Raw genomic sequence first — 18,265 nt, 5'->3', positions numbered from 1 at the left:
CATCGGGCGACGTCAGAGCGACGGGCCGTGACGGCAGGGACGTCAGCCGCGAGCCGTGTGGCGGGAGAGGGCCCGGGGCGGGCGGCCAGCCCCGCCACCGCCTCGGCAGCGACGGGGAAGGGGCAGCGCGACGCGTCTGCCAGGGAAATCAATCTCCCCCGCACAGGCATTTCCCAGCAACTGCCCCGAAAGTGAGAAGACGAGCGCAAACAGCGACAGGTAACGCACGCTCCGCAAAGCCGTCTCTGCCTGTGTCGCTCCTCTGCGACTGCGGGGGAGGTAAATCCGCTCATTGCCAGCAAAGCCCGCGCCAGGCTCCAGCGAGGAGCCGATCCCCCGTGGCTGCGCCACGCTCAGCCCGACACGGATGAAGGCAGGGGGTTCCGGCCTGCGCCGCGGACCTGGCTGGTGCTAAATGGACCAGGGTGAAGAGGGGAGATTTAAATTAGATATTAGGAAGAAATTTCCCACTCTGAGGCTGGTGAGCCCCTGGCCCAGGTTGCCCAGAGAAGCTGTGGCTGCCCCATCCCTGGAGGGGTTCAAGGCCAGGTTGGACGGGGCTTGGAGCAACCTGGGCTGGTGGGAGGTGTCCCTGCCCAGGGCAGGGGGTGGCACTGGGTGGGCTTTAAGGTCTCTTCTAACCTAAAGCATTCTATGATTCTAGAATGCATTTCTAAACCACAAAAAAAGCCAAAATTGGTGCAGCGAACAGAACGATTAGGGAGGTTATGCCCCCAAAGCTCAGGCGCAGCACAGAACCCTGCGGCAGACAGAACAAGCTGCACGTAAGCACGTATAAAATGATTATTTTATACCCTAGCCCTGTTCCGGGCTGAGGCGTTGTACCAGCAGTACAAGTTACAAGCCTGACCACACACACACACATGTACAAGTCGACGCAGAGCCCATGCACCGTGTCACCCCCTAGGACAAACTACGGGATCAGTTTCCCAGCTTTGGCCGCAGCAGCTCCCCAGCCCCAACCCCACCAGCAATTTCACAGCCTATACAGCCAGCGGAACTTGGCCACTGTGCTATGGGCCATGGCAAGCAGAATGAGGGCATTGTGCTACAGGCTGCTGCTGGCAAACAATTGCTCTACAATTATTCAGATGCAGCCAGAAAGAGCTTTCAGCTTAAAAATCCTTAGTGCTCAGAGCTAGAGCGAATATTTAGTACAGCAGGTTCAAGCAGCAGCCACAGTTCGCACCACACAGCCCCATACTCTATTTTCATACGTTTATTCTGTTTCTGTGTTGGTCAACAGAGATCAGTATTGCCTTAAAAACTGCTCTGTCGATGGCAATGTATCAGTCTTGCTCAGGGCCAGTAGCTGCTGCTTTGAACATGAATGCAGTTACTATCCCATCTCGATTTTCTCTCATTCTTTCCCATTTATTCTTTTTTTATGCCTTCCGTCATTATCACTCTGTCCCTGATCTAACTTTACACTTCTGTTTCCTGTCCTCTATGTTACAGATTCATACAGTAACAAAAGGGACCGACCACCGGTATTATCGAACTCACAGACTGTATCAGGCCATAAAAACTACTTGGGTTTTTCACCCCATATACCCAGGGTTATCTCCAGCATATAGTTTACCAAATCTACAGCAGGAACGTTCCCCAAGAAGAGAAACTGTTGTTGTACTGAACAAAAAGAAAAATAAACGAAAAGAAAGAATGTAGCATCTAGCAGCAGCATGGTTGGCAAGGGGCTGTTCACAACAGAGCTTTAACTCTTTTTTTTGCCTTTTTGGCAAGCCCATTTGGCTGCTCCAGTTTTTTTGTTGGTATCATGTCCCCCCTGCCCGAGTCACTCTACAGTTTGGTGACGAGCACTCCCGAAGTGCAATAAATACTTTACCAGACTGCCTGCCAATTTATTCAGCTCCAGGGACTCGTTAGTGGCTTAGGAGCAGGCAACAAAGCCTTTACCCCTCACATACTAGGCTCTTCCAGAGGTGCAGTGCACTAGTCGGATGCAGCACTGCTAGACCATAAACCTGTTAGCACATCCAACATGAAAAGACCCTATTTTTCCATTCTTGGTGGCCAAGGGTTTCAGGGAAGGAACTGTGGGAAGTGTTGTCTTTTACAGCAACACAGATAGCCTGTGGATAAAAGCACATCACCTTCTCTAAACCCAAGAAGAGAAAACACTCAAGGGGCAGCAGCAAAAACTAAAAACAACTTTGGACAGGTGCTTGCAACTCAGAGCACACAAATTATTACAAGTCATAAACATACTCATTTGGTGTGTCATGACAAAGCAGAGAAAACTGCGCTGTTAAGAGGAAGAGAGAAGGATGTGTTCAGAATGTTAGGTGTCTGCTTGTAATCAATACTTGAGTTTCTGATTTATTATTTTAAGATTTGAATTTCACAGCTATGCTTCCCACTCTTTCAAGGCTTTTTTTGTTTAATCATTTACATCAAGTAAGACAAAGCTTGCCTCTAATTTAGAGCTTCGATTTTTCTGGAGCGGATTATTTACAATAAACAGAGCTGAATACTAAAAGCATCTAGAAACTCTAAATAGTCCCAGACACGGTTACGTGGTGGTTAAATACTATATTCCTGAGACAGCACTTCTACTCCATGGCTGCAGATGGCCAATTGAAAATTTCCTTCGTTCAGACCCATATAACAACATCAGTCACCCCTATGACTCTGAGCAGGCTCTGCTGCAATCTGCCTCTTGCCACGGGACACACAAGCTAAGAGCAGTAGGGGATGCAGAGCTTCAAATCCCTACGTGGATGGCTATTCATGATCCCATTCTTTGGCTACAAATAGGGAAACAACACAATCCTTTGAGCTAGAATGAAACAAGACATCAGGTTGTAAATAAGTTTTACTAAAAATATTTGAACAAGGCTGGAAGTATTTACAATAGTTGCTGAAATATCCAGCATTTAAGCAATTCACCCAGGCACGGTTACAAACCACAAGAAGGGTAAGAGCTTTTAGACGTATCACATGTGTTATATAAAGAACCAAATCGACTTCAAAGTCACTCGTAAGATCTGCCATCGAGGTACCTCTAAACAGGTTCTAGGCTATTCTGGTAAACTAACCAGGCATAACAGAGTAAGTTACTTCTGGACTCAGCTCAGCAAAAATCCACCTGAGGAAGATGCGTACACCTACAGTCAGGATACAGCAGACAGAACGGCAGTAACGTCAGTCAGTTTTCCTTCCGGATTTAAGGAGTAACAGGGTTTGCGGTTCCATCTGTAAGAGGCACCACTGCACAGACCACTTTACAAAGCAAAAGGACTGCAGACAGTCGCTGGAGATGCAGAGACAAGTTAACTTAGGTCTAATCTTTCTCAGCACTGAAGTGCAATCGGACAAACCAAAGTGATGGTTTTCCTGCTGCAGCGCACACTGAAACTTCATCAGTTTACTCTTACCACCCAAAGGGACTTGCGGAGCTAGAAGTGATCGCTACCAGAGTATATGAACCTGCTGCTTTTAGATGGATTATGCAGAAACCAGGACATCCTGGTGCCATGTTACAATCCTAGAAGTGTTTTTGCTTCTTCACTCTGTGCCATGAGGGTTTCACTGGCATACTTCTGAAGAAGCTCCATCTTCTTTCTCCGTACAAGAGCTTCCTCAATCTGCAAGTATAAAAATAGGATGACATTCAGCTTAATTAAGATGCCAAAACCTAGCACGCTTAGCTATTGCGACAGAAGAAAACCACAGGAAACAGACTGTGAAAGTCAGAGATGTGTACCAGCGTAAAGGCAGTTGAATTAAGATGAGTCAGGAGTACCTTTTTTAATACTCAGCTGAAGCTCACGGAAGTCAAAAGAAGCAGTAAAATAGATGCCTCCGTTTCAGATCTATGCTCCCACACCTTTTAATTAGGATGGTAGCTGCCATTTTATTTCACTCCCTGTACAGTCACTTGAATTTTGTTTCAGACTTTGTCTCGGACATAGCTTTAACAAATGCAGAACAGGTGGAGTTGAGCCACATTAGTCCACACCCCTGAAAGAACAGTTTAGCGAGTGTGCCTGTCACATCAGCGACGGCTACGAACCTCTGACCCACATTTTGTCTAAAAGTGCCAGCAACACATAATTCTTAAACAAGCATGTACTTTAAAGATCTACTAACAACATGCAAGACTTGTTTTAATCTCAGTAATTATTTTGTATTTGCCTAAACTGCACAGGGCATCTCTCAAAAATAAGTGTTCTGAACCGTAGCTTTTTGTAATTTAGAATCTAGAAGGCACAATCCCAAGGCACAATGCCTATGCATAAGGTATGGAGTGATTTGCCACTAAAAAAGAGAAAAGATTACACTGCCTACCATCTAATTAGAAAAGACTGCTGTGTAAACCAGTGACTATGTATTAGAAAACCAGCTTTGAATCTCAGTTATGCTCTTTTCATTTAGAGAATACCATCGGCCAGAGAGCAATGTTTTCAATCATTATTTCTCTCCTGCAGTTTTGACAAGCCATTACATGTGTATTGTGTTAAATGGGCAGGATCCTGACTTCACAGGAGAATACAGCATCGTTATCTGACAAGATGGCAGCAGGGGACAAACCGCCACATGCTATCTGCGTGATGTAAAGGCACGTCTACCAAAAGATATGTAACTCCAGAACCTTCCTGCCTGAGTTATATTTCGAACAACCTGTCGCTGTTAAAGTTATCCATACACTAGAGCACTTTCAAAATATAATAGTCAATTCAAGGTCATGCCACCAAAATTATTTTAGAAAACTTAGGAGAGCAAATCCTGCAACTCAGAAATCATCTCACTGAATTTAAAAAAAGTTAGACCGTCAGCGGAAAAGCACAGTAAAGATATATTAGGCAATCAGGGCTATCTTATCGTAACACCACAACACTTTCCAATTTATGTAATACTTATGAAGGTTTTGGAAATTCTCAGGTGATAAGGGTTATGGCACTGATACCATATTTCCAGCCAGTTCCACAGCATTTGCAAGAGGATTAAGCGGATACAGAGTCAAGTCACAGAAATAACGAATCAAGGATGCTTTTACTGATGACCTACCACAAGTTAAGACCTGTGTTTTGCAAAAGCCAAAGTGCATCTCCTTATCTTAATTTTGTTATGTCTTACCTCCTGTTGAGATGGCACTGGAACATGTGCAATAAATTTCTGTTGGCCTTCTTCACCGTCTTTTTCCTTGCCACCTTCCTCATCAGACTAAAAAAAAAAAAAAAAATAAAAATTTAAACCACATCAAGTTTACTTTCTAAAGAGGCCGTCCAAAGAAAACCTTTTTTACTTCCTTTGCCAGAAGGCACCAGATAGAACATGATCAACACTACAAACACAAGTAGTAGGTGAACAGCACCAAACAACAAAGGAAAATGACAAGCATCACATTCAGATCCTGCTCCTTGACATTTTCAGGATTACCGGCTTTTCCTCTGCTGTGGCATAGGCATGAATGTACAGCTATATTCCCTCCTCTTCCATAGCTCTCCGGCTGCCACAGCAAAGCTATAAACAAAAGAGCAGCCAGCTAACCAAGAAGAAAGCAAGTGCTATAAAAATATATGTACTGCTTCCCTTTATAGCTCTGTACTCACAGAGTACAGAGTACAAACACTTTGTTCTCACACCTGAGAGCTGGGCTTATGAATCATGAGACAATACAAATAAAACAGGGTGCTGAAGGAACCACCAGTTTTACCTTATGGACTACCTCTTTTTTATTCTTGTGATAAACCCGCTTAGACGTAGATTGCGAAATAAGAACTAGCTTCTAGTACCCTTGGAGAGCGTGGCAACGTTCCTCACTTCTCTTACTGGTGTTGGGAGCCAGGAGAATAAAGAAACAAGTGCCATGTCACAGCAGTGACTGCAGCATCAGCAAAGCCTTGCTGTGTCAGGATTCCACTATAAACAAGACCCCAGCAACCCTTGGTTTTGCTGTGCATTGACAGTGTGAAGTTATACTGTACACAGGACTACTTGTGCTCTTACGGATGTAGATTGTGCTTAGGAGCAAGAATGATCAATGTTAACAACACACTCCCTCACAAATAACCAGCATTCCAGACAGTGACAGTTAAATCCTAACAAGGTCTCAGCTGTTAGTTGTTTCCCACTCGAGTAAAAAGTCCTCCCTAGCTGCCAGCTTTCATCGCTCTCTCAACTTGGACCAAGCGTACTCATCTACTACCCGTTTTTACCAAACAGGGACCATTGTATAGTATGTTCAGCAGAGACAAGGGCAGAACGCAGCAGCAGACAGGTTCTCGACAAAATAACTCTACGTCCGAGAAGGCAGCGCAAAAGACACATGAAATGTTACATCACCTTAACCATCACATACCTCGTCATCGTTGACAGCATAGATGTTTACTTCCTCTTCCTCCTCCTCCTCACCTCTTGCAAGTCGCGCTTCTCTCTCCATTTTCCATTTTTCCACTGCTTCTGCTATAACTGGTTAGCAAAGGAAAATGGCAACTTAAAGCAGCATGGTCCTATTTCCAAAGCTTTTCCAACAGACTTAAACTTCCTGCTTAAATCCTCTGCATTGGTAACACACGCTTACTGTAGAACCTTGATGTAGTATCTAATCAAATAATATCAACGTGGTCTGAGCAAAACCTAATGCTAGCATTGTGAGTCTGGTATTTGCTAATGCATTAGTTTGGGTAGATTTTACACTCTACATGTCACGGATAAATATCAACCTACTTTCTGAACTGAATAACGGGGGTCACAGAGGCTACGCATCTCTCACAGCCCTGTAGCATGTCAACACCTATAGGAATGTTGATCACTGTGTAGTTAATTAATGATTACACTCCTTAACTTGACCATCCACATAAGTCTCTCTCTTTTCAGTGCATAGCGTATCGTCTCTTACTCTGTAGCACGATTCCAATTCTGTAACTCGCTGCTAGGCTGCTGGATCCGCTAGCACTAACAGAGCACTAGTAAGAGTGCCGAAACCCATTTTAAGAAGCTTAATCAGTGACATCACCAGGGTCTAAAAATCCTGGGGAGGTGCAAGATTAATGCAGCTAGGCAGTACGAAATGCCTACAACAACAGAAGGCAGCAGTCATTCCCCCTAGCTCTCAAAGATCAAACCTTAAAATGCTCGCCCTGAGAAAGCAAGACCTAACTAACCAGTGGCATGTGGCTGCATTTTTGTGTGTTTTTGTAACAAGAAAAAGTACCCCAAATTGAGAAGCTTTTTCAATACTTCGTTTCACAAAAATTTAACTCTGATGATTACAAGGTAAAAGCCACAAGAGCCCAGACAAGTGACCCTAAGAGAATCTTAGCTATTGTGCATTAACAGTACACCTGTTGCTTCTGTTAGCATCTCTCGCTCTGTTATTTCAAATAGCACAATTATCAATGATGATAATTATCTTAAATAACCATACGAATCCAGACGAGCTACCTCTCCTGTCTGCAATTAGCAAGATGAACGCTGAGCAGGGGGTTGCTCTGGGAGCGCTGCACCACACAACTTCCCTTCTTACGCTATCAGTTGTCTGCCAGCCAGCTGCCCTTCGCTTGGTTTAAGGCTGTAGACTACGCTGCAGGACACAGATAAGTGAAACAGTTCCTTTATTCTCCTCTTCCTCCCTGTCCTATAATCTAACCGACAAGGCGTGATGTCTAACACAATACTGTGATGAACTCGCACATCGAGAAGGGATAAATATAAGAAGTGGATGACCACACGAAGAGATACTAAGTACTGAACACAGTTACAAGCTCAACAACTTGTAATTTAGAAAACAGCTAAGCTCTTAAAGGTGGCAGGTGGCCTCTTGCTTAAAGCTACACAAATTTCAGATGATGGCACACAGTGCTTAATTTTAAAGAGGGTTTCAGGAATTAGACTCATAATCCTGATGTCTTTACCCAGCAAGTCAGTAGAAACAAAGCTAGAGAACTAAGTGAGCAGACACATGGACAAATATTATCTATTGAGAAAGTACGGGTTTCAAAGGAAGATATATTCACAAGTGTGTTGAAGTTCTGAGATAGATGACATGGGGATAGATAACCTAGGCCACCTAGACTTCAGGGTTTCCAGAAGGCCCCCTCTAATCTCCGAGAAAACTAAACAGCTATGTTTATGGATAAATAATAAGAGAGAGACAGGCAACAGATGACAGTTTTCACAACGGAGGGAAATAACTGCTTGAATTCCAACGATCTCTCTGCTGCAACCTACTCTTCTACATTCTTAAGCATGAAAAAGGTTGGGGGGGCGGGGGGGAAGGAGATTTTGTTTCAATAGCGAATCACTTGCTGACAACATTAAATCATTAACAGTGGTAAAGATGAAAGCAAACTCTAAAGCACGCCTCTGCCCCATGAAAATGCCTTACACAAGAGTGATTTGGGTACCTACGTGACAGAATCTGACAGCTAAGCACAAGACAACACCCACAGGGGGGAAAAAAAGAAAAGACAACTTCAGAGTCCGTCATCACCCCTTCTTGGACTGATTTCTGCATGTTTTGAATCTCACATACCTTTCTTTTCGTGCTCTTGTTCCAGTGGCTCCAGAATACCATCATCTTCATCCCTGTACCCATAGTATTCTGCATCAATGGATTTCATCAGCTCAGCTCGAGTTTTCCGAGGCGGTGGGAGGGCTGCAAGAACACACGACTATCGTTCACCCAGGTCCACATGACAGCTTGCTGGGCATTGCCAGTTGCTACCAGCCTCCCAGCAACTATGGCTACCAACGGATGATCTGAACTGCTGTCAGTATCAGAAGTACTGGTATTTTACTCTGGCTCACCCAAAACTGTTTGAATACATAACCCAAAGCTTCATATTGGCCAGTTCCCACCCTGTGGCAATTCTACACCATCATGAACACGGTTGTTTTCCGCCTGTACTGGAGTCCCAGTACTGAGCAAGACTACTATATGAAAGGAACTAAAAAACTGTCCCAAGATCCCCCAGATCACGTGGTACTTCCCATAGTTTTTGGGAAATGGCAAATGGGAATTCCCATTGGGAAATGGGAATGGCAAAAAGAAGCTGATTGAGCAGGCCTGCCTCATTTTCAGGGCCAAGTAATTCCCACTCCTTCTATGAAAAATCAAAATATAAGGCTTTATCCACTTACATTTAGGTTTTCCTATTATGAAAGCTGACTCCTGCTTCTAAAATTATGTTCAAGCCAACTTTTCTTTTTTTAAAATTATGAACTCAGAGTACTTTGAACTTATAAATAAAATTAACCTGTTATGCTGGAAGGTTTCTACAGAACATTAGTCCTTGCTATTCTGAACTCCTGGGAGAAAACACAGTTTACTTTTTTCTATTTCTTTAATTAAACTGCAAACAGCCAAAAGGGCTCTTTGCCCAAAGAAATAGCTTTTAATTAATTACTTGTGTTCAGCATTTCATTTAGCCAATCTCAGGCATAGCCCAGGATATGCTGTTACTCGCATTCCCCAGATACTGCAACAGACCTTCTACTCAAGAGATATTACTAGGGAGATTCATGTCTGGGAAGAGTTGCAATTTACTTACGCTCCTTTTCAAAAAGTTCTCTAACTCCTGGTAAATCCTTTGCAGCTCCAAAATACTTGTAACCTCTGTTTCCTGGAACTTCTTTCCCTTCATGATCTAACATTTTTGGTCCAATCCGCTGGAAAATGAACAGAATTGATTGTTTAAAATTGTATTCCTTTTGCATCTTGTATTTCCTGGGTATCTTAGTAGATTAAAGGATTGAGAAAGGAGGTATGTTAAACCAGTTCAAACAACCCCACAAGAACCAGGTAGTACAAAATAATCCACACTTACAGCATAATCAGGACCTCCCAGCTCCTTTATTCTGAATTCCCAGTGTCCTTTCTCCCTCAGAAGTTTGTTTATTTCATCATTCAGGTCCCGAATTCTGAATTCACCTAATCCAGCTGTTAGAAGGGAAAAAGGCAATAAATTAGGCAGTTTACTAGAAGCACCAGAGTAATTTCAGAATTTATGCAATGGAAACAGTATAGTTCACATGAAATGTGATTTCTACTGAAACCGCTTAGGACTGGAGATTCAAAAAAATAGAATGTAATTAGAAAAATCTTACCATTTTGAATCTGTGCCACTTTCTTGGAAATTTCCCCAATGATCTAGTTAAGTAAGAACACAAAAGTTAATTTCTCAAAAAAAAAAAAAGCTAGAAAAAGTTAAAAAAACCCAACAACCCACCACCATAGAAAGATCCAACTTCTAAGTTTGCTTTTTGGTCTAGAAAATGGACCTGAGCCTATCAATTTCAAATATCAACATAGGTTTTATTCAGACACAAATATAGCATCTCAGAAGCTTAAAACTGAAGTAAACGTTTTTATAGCAGTACATGTGATGAAGGCAGGAGCACATGAAGTATAGAGAAAGGCTAAGAGAGAACTGGGTTTGCTCCGTCTCAAGAGAAGACGAAAAGGGAATAACCTATTGCTGTCCTCAGCTACCCAGGGGAGGGTGTACAGAGGCCGGAGCCAGACCATTTGAGAGGTGCATGACAATGGGACGAGTAGCAACAAACACCAGTTGGGATGGGGGAAATTCTGATTAAATTCAAGGGGGAAAAAAAAAAAATCATTAAGAAGGTAATCAAACACTGGCACAGGGGCCCCAAAAAGTTGCAGAATACAAATCCCTGAAGGTATTAAAAAAATCAGTGGGACATGGCCCTGAGCAACTGAATGGGGTAGGACTGCTTTGAACACCGTGGGGAACTATATGATCTTTGCTGAGAGAGACTAGTTGTTTAGCTTTAATTAGAGTAAATTACTTGGTGTGATTTACGCTGTTTGCCTAGCCCTACTTGGCACGAGTAGCTAGATTTGCTGAAGCCTTTAGGCTGCAACAGAGTTAACTTTTCTTAGTAATTTTCCCAGCAGCTGGTACAGTGCTGTGTTTATTTTTTTAGTTGGAGGAAAACTATGCTGATGTTTTGGTAGTGTTTTCCCTATGTCTGGGACTTTTCAGTTCCCCGTGTTCTGCCAGCGAGCGCAGGTGCAGATGAAGCGTAAACGAGAAGACAAGGAGGCCACAACCACCAGCAGAGACAGCAAATCAACAAGATAAGAGCAGTCAACGGCCAGCCTGCCTCAACACAGAAAAAGAATCCAACACAGTGTTAGAACACCTCAAACCAAAAATCACCATTAGACTAAAAGACTCGTGAAGAGCGCGTGAGGGGCAGGTATAGAGATGGAAAGGGTATAATTGCCCAGGGGTTTCTTTGTTCGGTGTCCCTCTCTGGAGGCACCCAGCTAGCTGACCCTGCTGCTGTACCTTTCAATTAAATTATTTATTTTTATAAAACTCAATGCCTGAGGAAACCTAGGGTCGAGCCCAAAGGAGGAGGAATTTGCCCAGCGCGAAGAGACCCTGGTGCTGGCAGTGACAGACTCGGGTGGTGTGTATGGGACTCCCCAGATGGGCTGTGAATGCTAGGGGAGCGGCTTCTCCTTTAATCTAAACTATTCTGTGATTTAACTGCCAGCATACTGAAGAAGTCTGAAAAAAAATTGTAAGCAGGGTGTCTAAATGGAAAGCGCTGAAGTTCTACCTACTGTAGAATTAGAAAAATCTACATCTTGACATTACCTGTCGCCTCCATTTCTCAGCTTTAGGCAATTCATTGCACTCTGATGCAAGGAAAGGTCTTCGTTCCTGTTTGACAGAAAGCCACACACCATGAAGTTTTAACCTAGCATCAATATATTCACAGCATTTCATGCAAACTTTATTGCTTGATTAATCCCAAACTATGCTACCAAGCTCCAGTGCCTTCTGCTCCCACCAATTTTTAGTAAGTGGAAAACAATGCTGATTTACAGCCCTGCCAAATTAAACTATCACAAAATACAAAAATCTACTTCAAATCTGTCACATGTTTTTTCAAAACACCCCACAATCCTCTTCAATACAAATTAACTTTCCACTTAGGGCAGTTGAATTGTATCATCATTTCCATGGTACCAGCACCTAAATAAAATCCTCCGTCTTCCAAGTAGCGATTAAGTTTAGGCCTTTGTTTCTCAATTGCTACTGTCTAAATAATGTAATATTTTTTCCAAGATAATTTTGTACTCTCCCAACTCGTTTATCCAAAACACCTTTTTCCCAACCTTCTTCACATTCCATTGACTTGCTTAAACAAATTAATATTGCATCTGACCTCTAGGACTCTGCGTAGTGACCTTTCCCTATAGTACTTCCACAGCTCGACCTTTTATATATTTTATTTTATATATTAGAAAGCCTTCCTTCACACGGTATACCGGAAACTCTATTCCATCTTATTCTCTGGCTATTATTCATGGATACTTTTCCACTACAGTTTCCCCAAACTGTTGTTTTCCACTTTACTGTTTCATATTGCTCACACTCGCGTGTAAAACACCACTTCTTAAGGTGCAAACATAGGACACCTCAGTCAGTTTCCAGAATTCCTTTGTCAGTTACCAAAAATTAAAAATTATAAACCTGTACCAAAAAAAAAAGTTACTGAGAACAGTCTGATCCCCAAATAAATATTCTTGCAATTTGAGTTAAGATTCAGTGAAAAATGTTCAGGAATACCCAGAGATAGCTGAGAATCAGTCTTTAAGGTTCTGTGTGGGTTTAGGGATGCTGTTTCTCTCGCTGTAGTGGTGGGGTTTTTTAAATTATGAAGTTGCCAAGTCCATTTTTTTGTCAATCTTACACCAATCAAAAAAAAGTTGCGTGACAGTGAAGACAATTATGAACAGATCCACAGCTATCACGTGTTGGGTTAATAACATGCCAACATTACGTCTCATGCAAGCCTCGAGTTCACAATGACTCCGACGATCCTGTTTCATGGTTACTGTTTTGTCAGAATATACCAATGAACAAGATTATGAGGATTTCTCTACCTCTTCTGGGAAAACATCCAAACAAACCTTGTGATTACTGGCAGTAAGTGTATGTGAATCAGTCTGTGTAAGCAGTTGCAGAAGGACGTAACTTCAGTCCCAAAAGTAACGTAATTTTCTGCTGCCTCCATTTATAACATTATTGTAGTTTGGTTTGGTTTTGTTGGGTTTTTTGTTTGTTTGTTTTTTTAACTACTACATAATCTACATACATTACATCAAAAAAAAAATGGGTTCAATTTTCATTTTCTTCTCAGCAGCCAAGACAACACACCTCTGAAACATAAACATACACAGATTTTATAATGGGTTATTTAGTTAAGAAAATTCTCTTTGCCGCTTCTGTTTCGCATCACTGTGAAATCTGCTTTCCAGATAACCAATGCCATGCTGCTATAGGATACCCGTATCTGGCACCTGACCTCTGACAGCGGTCAGGCAGCTCTGCACGTGGCTTGCATTCCACTCTTGATTACAGATAAAAAAGCTCGTTTTCTGACATCATACCTTAACCTTTCCTTCCTCAAGCTGAGCTTGCCGAAACCTTGCCAAGGCCGTCCTAAAGAAAGGAAACAGATTTACTTTTACAATCTACTTTTACAAATCTACATTTTGCTAGGAACAAGTTCTGCTCCGGATGTTGATTATGAACTTAAATTACAGTCTGTAGAAAACAAAAGCTTCAACATATTAATTGTCTAGCCTTTCTGGCTAGCGACTCCTTCAACACTAGAAATCCTCAGAGATTAATTTCTGAGATAAATATAACTCCTGGTAATCAGCTAATTAATTTTTCTGTTTAGCATATAGATATATGTAAGTATATAGATATTAGCAGCAAAAGAATATCAACAAGTTATAAGCACAAATGTAAAGCTTACATGAGTTAGCAAGGGACACATCAAAAAGCAAACTCAGGAGAAAAAAGCTTTGGTAAGGAAAGCAGCAGTCAATAACCCAGATTATTAATGTTATCAAAATCTTCTGAGTCTCTCACAACTGAGCAGAGACTACACAGACTAGAGTTTTTTTATTATTTTAGTTATTTTATTTTTATTTATTTACTAGACATTTAATAATTACATTTAGAAGTACAAAACAATTGAGAGAGCATTTAATACCTTTTAATAGCATACCTATACCCTGCATCTAAGTCAATTATCTAGGCTCCATCTGCTGTTAAGAGGTATTTCCCGAAGGAAAACCACAACATCCAATCCAGTGTCCCAGATGCACCGGATGGAGTCACCATAAGAGAGCATCTCGCAAGGTATTAGAGAGCTGTAGTCTCTTCAGCCCCTCTCTGAGTTACTACTGCAAACTCAGATGGTATTTCAGGAAAAAGAACAAACATGAGACATATCACAGAATGGTTTAGGTTGGAAGGGACCTTAAAGCCCACCCAGTGCCACCCCCTGCCCTGGGCAGGGACACCTCCCACCAGCCCAGGTTGCTCCAAGCCCCGTCCAACCTGGCCTTGAACCCCTCCAGGGATGGGGCAGCCACAGCTTCTCTGGGCAACCTGGGCCAGGGGCTCATCACCCTCACAGCAAAGAATTCCTTCCTCAGATCTCATCTCAATCTCCCCTCTTTCAGTTTAAAACCATTCCCCCTCGTCCCATGGCTCCCCTCCCTGATCCAGAGTCCCTCCCCAGCTTTCCTGGAGCCCCTTTAGGGACTGGAAGGGGCTCTAAGGTCTCCCCGGAGCCTTCTCTTCTCCAGGCTGAACCCCCCCAGCTCTCTCAGCCTGTCCCCACAGCAGAGGGGCTCCAGCCCTCCCAGCATCTCCGGGGCCTCCTCTGGCCCCGCTCCAACAGCTCTGTGTCCTTCTGCTGTTGGTGCCCCAGTGCTGGAGGCAGCACTGCAGGGGGGTCTCCCCAGAGCGGGGCAGAGGGGCAGAATCCCCCCCTCGCCCTGCTGCCCACGCTGCTGGGGATGAGCCCAGGCTGCGGGGGGACTTTCTGGGCTGCAAGACCCTCTAGTCTAGTCATTCTAAATATGTGGTCTGCCAACATTTTTGAAAAGCGGCCAGGAAAGCCCATACAAAAATAAATCTGTTAAAAACCAATGGTTTAGCCCACGCCACTCTCCCAAGCAAGGAGAATTATACTTCAACCAATTCCTATCTGGCCTGTTCCAAAGATAGCACCTGCCCAAAGCCGCAGCACCCACAGACCCTGCGCCACCGCATTTCTCCTCCAGCGTTTCCCCTCCGCACAGCCAGGCAGCTCCACGCCACCAGAGGCCTCGTACCCCCCTGCTCCCACAGCCTCCAGACCAGCACCACACGGACACGAAGTACCCAAAAAAGCATCATTAAACTCCCGGGGGTTTCAAAAAAGGCCGAACACGCGTCCCCACGGCTCGGGAAACGTGTGTGTGTGTGGGGAGGGGGCGGGGGGGTGCGGCCCCAGCCCTACTTACATGGCCTTTTCCGCGTTCCGCGCCTGAAAGACAGAAAACAGACGGGCATTACGAAGGGGGCCCCGGCAGCGCCTCGCTCCCCGCCCGCCCCCCGCCGCGAACGGACGGACACCGGGCCCCCCGCCTCGCCCCTCATCCTCGCCGGCCCGCCCGGGGGGACTCTCCGCCGAGCCCCCATCGCCGGGCAAAGCGGGAGCGGGGAGCGCTGCCCGCCGGGGGAGGCTGTAAGGGGAGAGGACCCGCACTCACCATGGCGCCCGCCGGTTGCCCGCCAACGGCCTCCCGGAAGGAGAAGGGCCGTGACCCGGAAGCGGAAGCGGCCCGGGGACGGGGGAGGGGCGGGAAGGGCGCGAAGCTCGGTCTCCTACACGGGGGCGAGAGTCCCCTCCCCGGGATGGACAGGGATCCTGCCTCCCGGTCCGCTGCGGGCGACGGGCCGAACTATAAACTCCCGGCTGCAAAATTTTGTGTTGCGCAGTGGTTTCTGTTAGTCTTACGTAAAACAGCATTTTCGCTGCGAATGATTTGAAGCCTGTAGGGATTTCAGGGCTACGGAGTTGCTGAGGGGACTGGAGCATCTCTGGTGAGGACAGGCTGGGAGCCCTGGGGCTGTTCAGCCTGGAGCAGAGCAGGCTGAGAGGGGAGATCGTCAGTGCTCTATCTAAAGGGCAGGTGTCAGGAGGACGGGGCCAGACTCTTCTCGGTGGTGCCCAGCGACAGGACAATGGGCAACGGGCACAAACTGCAACACGGGAAATTCCATCTCAACGTGAGGAAAAGCTGCTTTACTTTGAGGGGGCCAAAGCCCTGGCACAGGCTGCCCCAAGAGGTGGTGGAGTCTCCTCTGGAGACATTCCAAACCCTGGACACGTTCCTGTGCCACCTGCTCTGGGTGACCCTGCTCTGGCAGGGGGTTGGACTAGATGGTCTCCAGAGGTCCCTTCCAACCCCTGCCAGTCTGGGATTCTCTCAAAACCCACGTACTTCTGCGCAGTGCTCTACTCCAGCATGGTGGCTCCCTCGCACTTGGCAGGAGCAACCAGCCCTTCTGGAAAAGAAATCCCATGCTTGTCGCCTGTAGTGTTACCGCAGCACTTTCAGTTCACAAAAAAAAAAAAAAAACCAAACAAAAAGCTTTGTATTCTTCCATGTGCTTAGTTTCTCCACCCAGGAAGGGCAGTGTGCTCTTTGCGGGCCTTTCACACATTCACACAGCCGATCCCCGGGTTCCCACAGTGGCGGCGTAACGAGACATGGATTCAGAAAGGCCGGCCCATGGACCAGACTCCTCCGCATTCTCCCAGCACAGCCCGCTACCTCTACAGGGAACGTCCACACAGATAAATTCCCTGCGCCTCAGGAACCCACACGACACGTCTGGCCACAAAGACTCTCCCTCGTTCTCCAGCCGCCCGTGTTCCACCATCCACAGACCACGCAGCGCAGCAACTGCATCAACTCTTTGGGGCTGGTCTAAAAACCACACTGGGAAGACTGGTTTTCAGTGAGGATTTATTCAATGACTCCCGTTGATTTTACTAAAATAAAATTTCCCTTTCCAGAGAACGCTAGCCCTTCAGAGAGCCCTGTTTGTAGAAAACAATCTATTATACATTTATCTCTCTGCCTTCCTGATCCGTGTGAAAAGCACTACTCTGGAGTTTGTCATGGGACTGGTCTCCAAAAGGAATGAGGACATGCCTCGGTGTTAGTGGAAAAGATTAACATGGAACAAACGAAATACTAGGTTTGATTTTCACAAGTCCCCACAGTTTCTGAACTCACTAACTGCTTGTTCATCTCGTTAACTTTGGAACAACTGACACTTGAAACAGCAGCATCAATATTCTGAACTGACCTCTACACAAAGTTGTCAAGGAAGAGAACTGGAATACGATTGAGACTGAATACGAAGAGAAACGAAGATGAGTTGGAATAATTTTGTCCTTTTTGCAGTTCCATCTTGGTTTGCATTTCTCAGCTTATAAATCCCATTTTGTTAAAAAAAAAAAAAAAATCTCTGAGAACAACACTACTTTCCACACACACAAATATTACTCAGTGATAACAAAGCAGTTAAGCACCGGAGTACTAAGAAGCAGCATCTGCAGGATGTTCATAGCCAAGCTGAATCGCCAAGTTCTACAGGAATGGAAAAGTAGACTACAGACACCACCAGCACTGCAGGCCTTCGACACAGCATTTTTTTTAGCTACAGTACAGGTTAAGTCCCAAAGACTTTCATCTCTCTGTTATCACAGAACTTCAAGCTTTATTACTGTTTAACTAAGATAATTGTATGTTCAGTATGATTCAGTTAATCCATGCTAACCTACCACAAGGCTGAACACGAACACACTATGATCAGGCAATCGGTACTACCCCAAGACAACCCACTCATTTCAAGTGTGGATTTTATGAGGGTTTTGGCAACCACGTTTAAGACTCAAAAGTACATTTATGCTCCAATAGCAGCTATATAAAAAAACCCACCAAAACATAAAACCACGCAAAGCCCACTCAAAAATCCCACACAACTCAGGCAAGAACCTCTTCCCCACCCCTTAGTTCCACAAGAGCTGGAAGGCTTTGTTCTTCAGCAAATCCGCTGGACAAACGCCGTCCTGCCAAGGAACCATGACCAACTGCAATAGCAGTCACCATCTCATTTTGGTATTACACTCTCTAGAACCTGCCTTCTACATCTTATGTCACACCCACCAGGCAGAAGCAAATACTTGGGATTTTTTTCTGCTTGGGCAAAGCAGTCCAAGAGCATTCCCCTCTTTAAGGGCTTCAAATAAAGAGACTTCTGCCAACTGCCCGTTTCCTTCCGGCTCTGCAGCAGGACCAACTCAGCCTCCCTAAAACCTGCTCTGGTTGGCTGCTGCCAGCCAAGCGACCTGGGCTTTAGCCACCTTC

The 18,265-nt window shown here is 44.8% G+C and overlaps 1 protein-coding gene and 1 long non-coding RNA gene across 2 annotated transcripts; one reads left to right on the top strand and one right to left on the bottom strand.

The window, feature by feature from the left end:
* The first annotated feature begins 4 nt into the window (after positions 1-4).
* On the top strand, positions 5-9,259 carry LOC141749484 (uncharacterized). Its single transcript, XR_012589366.1, has 2 exons — positions 5-219; positions 8,547-9,259. It is a non-coding gene; the product is annotated as an uncharacterized LOC141749484 (long non-coding RNA).
* ISY1 (ISY1 splicing factor homolog) lies at positions 2,840-15,817 on the bottom strand. The gene is made up of 11 exons (XM_074603035.1): positions 15,593-15,817; positions 15,344-15,366; positions 13,427-13,478; positions 11,625-11,690; positions 10,096-10,138; positions 9,816-9,928; positions 9,540-9,657; positions 8,522-8,644; positions 6,347-6,456; positions 5,122-5,208; positions 2,840-3,629 (listed from the first exon to the last, which is right to left on the bottom strand). Exons 1-11 carry the CDS (start codon positions 15,593-15,595, stop codon positions 3,522-3,524), a joined length of 846 nt encoding a protein of 281 aa, XP_074459136.1. The 5' UTR covers positions 15,596-15,817; the 3' UTR covers positions 2,840-3,521.
* Between the last annotated feature and the right edge of the window lie 2,448 nt (positions 15,818-18,265).

The sequence above is a fragment of the Larus michahellis genome, chromosome 10, assembly GCF_964199755.1.
Source record: "Larus michahellis chromosome 10, bLarMic1.1, whole genome shotgun sequence".
Lineage (NCBI taxonomy): Eukaryota > Metazoa > Chordata > Aves > Charadriiformes > Laridae > Larus > Larus michahellis.
Note: the sequence above shows the minus strand (reverse complement) of the source record. Positions and strands in the feature narration are given on the sequence as shown.